Below are 5,415 nucleotides of genomic sequence, written 5' to 3'. Positions count from 1 at the left end.
TATTTAGTAAAGTACATTAGATAAGAACTGGAGTCAGATCTTTGTTATAACATCCTGTTATTTGGTAAATATCAGTAAAATAATTTATGTACTTAAAAATAGTTATGAAGAAAAATGGTGCTTATTTTTCTTTCCCTCTATTTTGATTTTACACAGGTCAAGTGCCTCAGTTTCAGTCTGGGAATTCTTTAAATGAAACTTGTTTAAAATCTTAGACCATACCCAAAAGAGAGACCCCAGTCAACAATAAGGTGGAAAAGAATGATGTTGTCCTTAAACAGTCTACAGAATGTCATCTATAACCCGGTAAGTGATTTCTATAAAGTCACTTTTTGCCTGTGCCGGGGTTGAGAGCAAGTCCAACTGGATAGTAATTATCCACTGCTGGGGGGTAGGGGCAGAAGTAAAATTCAGTAAACATAAAGCACCTGCTATGTGGTGGGACTGCAGTGGGCCCTGACTGAAAACCAGATCCAGCCCTTGGAGCTCCACAGATGTTTAAGTTCCCTAGTCAGCCCTCTTCGGTACCCGAGGTTCTGCATCTGAGGATTCAGCCAACCGCCCATCAGGTGGTGTGTGTTTATTGAAAAAAATCTGAGTATAAGTGGATTCAAACCTGCACAGTTCAAACCTGTGTTGTTCAAGGGTCAACTGTATAAGACGATGAGACGTGTTATGAACGGAGAACGTGGGAGGACGGTGGAGGGAAGGCTCAGACTATCGTAAGACATAATTTTCAGGGGAAAATGGATTTCTTTGTCTACACATTTTAATTTTCTTTTTTAATTAGACCTGTTCACGAGAAGTTAAATTTCTCAGCTTTTCCCTCTGCCTTTCAAATCCTGCTTGGTAGTTGAGCAGAGGAATGTCAAAAGCCAGTGGTGAGATGGAGAATGAGAAAAACAAATGGTCATGTCCCAGCCTCAGGCTGGTCCAGGAACCCCTGAATGTAATTGCTGGAAATTTCAGTGTAAGTCCTGGGAAGTAATGAACTTTTTCAGTTTCATGTGGCGTGAGAATCTTTAGAAATGTCTAGTTTCCATGTGTCTGAAGCTGAATGCTGAATTTAGGTCTGAGATAAAGTTGCTGCCGTTTTTTGTTTTTTTCTTGTAAACCCTTTATAGGAGATTCTTGGTAAGGCTTCAAGTAAGGCTTTAAACCAGTCTTATTAGTGTAAGTGGATTCAATTTTTTGTTATTTACTTTGTAGCTGTAGCTCTTTTTTTCCCCCCTAAGGTTTACTGTCATTGTGCAGGAATGAGGCTTAGAAGAAATAGCCTTCAATCGTAGTATGTTTAAAAAGGAAGACTTGCTGAATTTGAAGTCAGCTAGACATTTAAAATAATTTTGCGCATCTTAAGAGTTAAAAACATCTCAAAGTTGTAGACTGACTTTCTGCGAAGATTTAAAAACAAAAACAAAAACACTGCCTGCCAAGGGGGACTGAAGTAATGTTGGTGCAAGCCGGGAGGCTTGGATGGTCGGGTTAATGCCCTTCGGCTCTGCCCTTCATCACAGAGATGTCTTATTTGAATGTTATTTAGAAAATAATTTTATAGCTTAAAATTCCTGCATGTCTTGGTATTAGAGTGTAATGATGATTCCTGTAATTTCTGGGGTTAGCACCCTCGACTACAGAGTTGAAACAAAAATCAGCTGACATTTCATTTCCTGAGGACAGGGGCCTGCAGAAGTAGTGCTGCTTTCCAGCAGCTGCTGCATTCAGGGCTCCTGGTGGCCTTGTGCTGTTCTGAGGATGGGTCATGATAACTTTCCAAAGTAAATATTTTGTTGCATTCTGGTTACTTTGTTAGTGATCAGTTCAACAACAGGGAAGTGTTTATTGAGTTTCTGCTATACTCTTTATTAAGCATCTTTCTGTTTTTATTTCTTAATGTTTCCAAAGTTTTGGTCCACATTTATTGCCTCTTATACCGTAAAATGTTAAATTTTATTTCATATAACCCTGAATACTATTCATTAATATCAGTAAAAAACTTAGCTTTAGGGCACTTTTTTATTTTGAGAGCATGAAGTACAGAATGGCAATGATAAAGCTGAAGCCTCTTGCAAAATGATTTTTTAAATGAAATGCATAAAGTCTTTTTGAATAATATAGTATGCTCTATTATGTGATGTCAAAAGTGTAACTATTAAAAAAAAAAGTGTAACTATTGTAACAATATATTCCAAATACAAAAACAGCTGGATTACTTTGAGGATGTTGAATAGCATTCACAGTGGCTTTGTTTTAGTTTGGTTTGGGGCAGCTGCCAACCAGGTAAAACAGTGTTATTAAAATTAATTCAATAAAATGACTTAAAAATATATTTTAAAAATTGTGGTAGACAAATTCTGTCCATATTTTTCTTTTTTTGCGGTACGCGGGCCTCTCACTCTTGTGGCCTCTCCCATTGCGGAGCACAGGCTCCGGACGCTCAGGTTCAGCGGCCATGGCTCACGGGCCCAGCCGCTCCGCGGCATGTGGGATCTTCCCAGAACGGGGCACGAACCCGTGTCCCCTGCATCGGCAGGCGGACTCCCAACCACTGCGCCACCAGGGAAGCCCTCTGTCCACATTAACTCTTGGAAAAGATAAATTGTATAACTGGCCTGTGTAATTTTTTCCTACTTAGTATATTTCATTGACTAGTTCAGTTGATAGAATTCCAAGACTTAAAAAAGTCCGGCTCACTTTTCTTTTCCTTTTTTTTAAAAAATTATTTAATTTAATTTTATTTTTGGCTGCGTTGGGTCTTTGTTGCTGCATGTGGGCTTTCCCCGGTTGTGGCGAGCGGGGGCTACTCTTCGTTGCAGAGCACGGGCTTCTCATTGTGGTGGCTTCTCTTGTTGTGGAGCATGGGCTCTAGGTGCATGGGCTTCAGTAGTTGTGATGCGCAGGCTCAGTAGTTGTGGCTCGTGGGCTCTAGAGCGCAGGCTCAGTAGCTGTGGCACACAGGCTTAGTTGCTCCGCGGCATGTGGGATCTTCCTGGACCGAGGCTCGAACCTGTGTCCCCCTGCACTGGCAGGTGGATTCTTAACCACTGCGCCACCAGAGGAGGCCGGCTCAGTTTTCTTTCCGCTCAAATTGAGTGAATAATTTGGAAGACGGTATCTTCATACCAGAAATGCCCTCAGTGAAATCTCTTGTTTGGCAACTCAGTATCTGCTTAAATATTTTATTATTGCTGTTTATAGAGTTAAAACGTGATTAAGTGTTAGTTGAGAAGTTATTTAGAAATTAAACCGATTGGTTGTCACTCCTAGTTAATAAACCACTTATTAACATTAATCCCACCTTGCCCTGTAAAACTCATTGGTTCCAATTTCCTTCAGAACCTTACTTCCACACTGATCCTTTTTTCCTTAGTATTCTAAATACCTCTGTTTCTACCTTGCAATTTAACCTTACAAGACAAAACAATAAAATCTTTTCTTTTTAACCTCTGAAGGTCCTTCCCCGTCTTTGTTCCCTTGTTCTTCTTTTGCTGACTTCCCTTTTTTGTTTTTTTAATATCTTATTTATTTATTTATTTATTTATTTATTTTTAGTTTTGGCTGTGTCGGGTCTTAGTTGCAGCATGCGGGATCTTTCGTTGTGGTGAGCGGGCTTCTCTCTAGTTGTGACCAGAGTTGTGCGGGTTTTCTCTCTCTAGTTGTGGGGCGCAGGCTCCAGAGTGTGTGGGCCTTGTACTTGTAGTTTGTGCCACTCGGGCTTAGTTGCCCCACGGCACGTGGGATCTTAGCTCCCCTACCAGGGATCGAACCTGTGTGCCCTGCCTCAGGAGCCAGATTCTTTACCACTGGACCACCAGGGAAAGTCCCTGACCTCCATCTTGAGAGAGTCGATTTCTGCTGCCTTAATTTCCTCACCATGGCTCTGCCCTCTGTTTTTTTTTTTTCTGAATCCTAATGCTTTTTTTTAATTCAAATTTTATATTGGAATATGGTTGATTTACAATGTTCTTTTAGTTTCAGGTATACAGCACAGTGAGTCAGTTATACATATATATATATATATATATATATATATTCTTTTTCAGATTCTTTTCCCACATAGGTTATTACGGAATATTGAGTAGAGTTCCCTGTGCTCTACAGTAGGTCCTTGTTGATTATCTATTTTATATACAATAGTGTGTATCTATTAATCCCAAGCGCCTAATTTATCCCTCCCTGCCCTCTGATTTTTTACTCTCTTAATTTCTTTATCAATCTTGTCTTCAGTGTCCATCTTTATTTCTCTGATGTCTTCACTGACCAGAATATGAATACAGTTTGTGTACAGTCTGCATACAGTCTGCGTACAGTTCTGCCCTCTCACCCAGGGTGAATCTCCAGCCCTCTTAGATGCCCTGCCAGCCCTTGAAGACTGTGAGTTCAAAATGAAACTCCCATCGTCCTTCCCAAACCGGCTTCCGTTTTGTGGTTTTCCATTTCTCTCAGTATCCTTCCACACTGTCAAGCCCCTAACACTTTGAAGATAATCTGTCTTTAAAATTTTAAATTCATCGATGTCATCAAACTCAGTGGCTTTTCCTTTATTATTATTATTTTAAAAGTATAAAGAAAATATGTGTAAATCATTTTTAAAAATTCAAGCAGTATTTAAGGGTTTCATTAAAACATGAATTTTCCTTCTACCTGGTGCTCAGTTGCCCTCCCTAAAGGCAATCATTTCCTCCCAGATTTTTGTATATCCTTCCTGAGAATATGTGTGTTGTGTGTGCATGTGTTGTGTGTGTCACCTTTTGTATACCCTGTCTTTACATGCATGTATCATACTGTATGAACTGCTATACCTTGCTTTTTTTCATTTAACACATTTTGCAGATACCAGCATATTTAGAGTTTACTCACTTCTTTTTCTTTTTTTTCTTTTTTTTTTTTTTTTGCGGTACACGGGCCTCTCACTGCTGTGGCCTCTCCCATTGCGCAGCACAGGCTCCGGACGCGCAGGCTCAGCGGCCATGGCTAACGGGCCCAGCCGCTCCGCGGCACGTGGGATCCTCCCGGACCGGGGCATGAGCCCGTGTCCCCTGCATCGGCAGGCGGACTCTCAACCACTGTACCACCAGGGAAGCCCTACTCACTTATTTTTAATGGCTGCATAATTTGTCCACTGTATGGATGTACTGTAACTTATTTAACCAGTCCCCTGTTAAAGAGCTATTTCCTTTTATGATTGTATCCAGTGCTGTGCTGTACATCCTTGTAGATGCATTTTTCTGCACATGTGCTAGTATTTTACAGGATAAATCTGTAGAAGTGGAATCACTGGATCAGAGGGTATGATATCCATTTTAGTATCATTTGGGGGGATCTTCCTTATTTTTCCATGTTAAAGACATTGACAGTCCTCCCGTTTTTTTTTTTTTGGCAGTACGCGGGCCTCTCACTGCTGTGGCCTCTCCC

At 40.6% G+C, this 5,415-nt stretch overlaps 1 protein-coding gene across 1 annotated transcript in view; it reads left to right on the top strand.

The window, feature by feature from the left end:
- The first annotated feature begins 202 nt into the window (after positions 1-202).
- Positions 203-5,415, top strand: part of LGALS8 (galectin 8) — a 25,655-nt gene continuing 20,442 nt past the window's right edge. The window contains exon 1 of the mRNA XM_007452938.1: positions 203-306. Coding sequence (XP_007453000.1) covers positions 262-306 — 45 coding nt within the window. The 5' untranslated portion in view covers positions 203-261. The remainder of the gene's footprint in view (positions 307-5,415) is intronic.

This window comes from Lipotes vexillifer, unplaced genomic scaffold (assembly GCF_000442215.2).
Source record: "Lipotes vexillifer unplaced genomic scaffold, Lipotes_vexillifer_v1.1 scaffold1088, whole genome shotgun sequence".
In the NCBI taxonomy this organism is placed as follows: Eukaryota; Metazoa; Chordata; class Mammalia; order Artiodactyla; family Lipotidae; genus Lipotes; species Lipotes vexillifer.
Note: the sequence above shows the minus strand (reverse complement) of the source record. Positions and strands in the feature narration are given on the sequence as shown.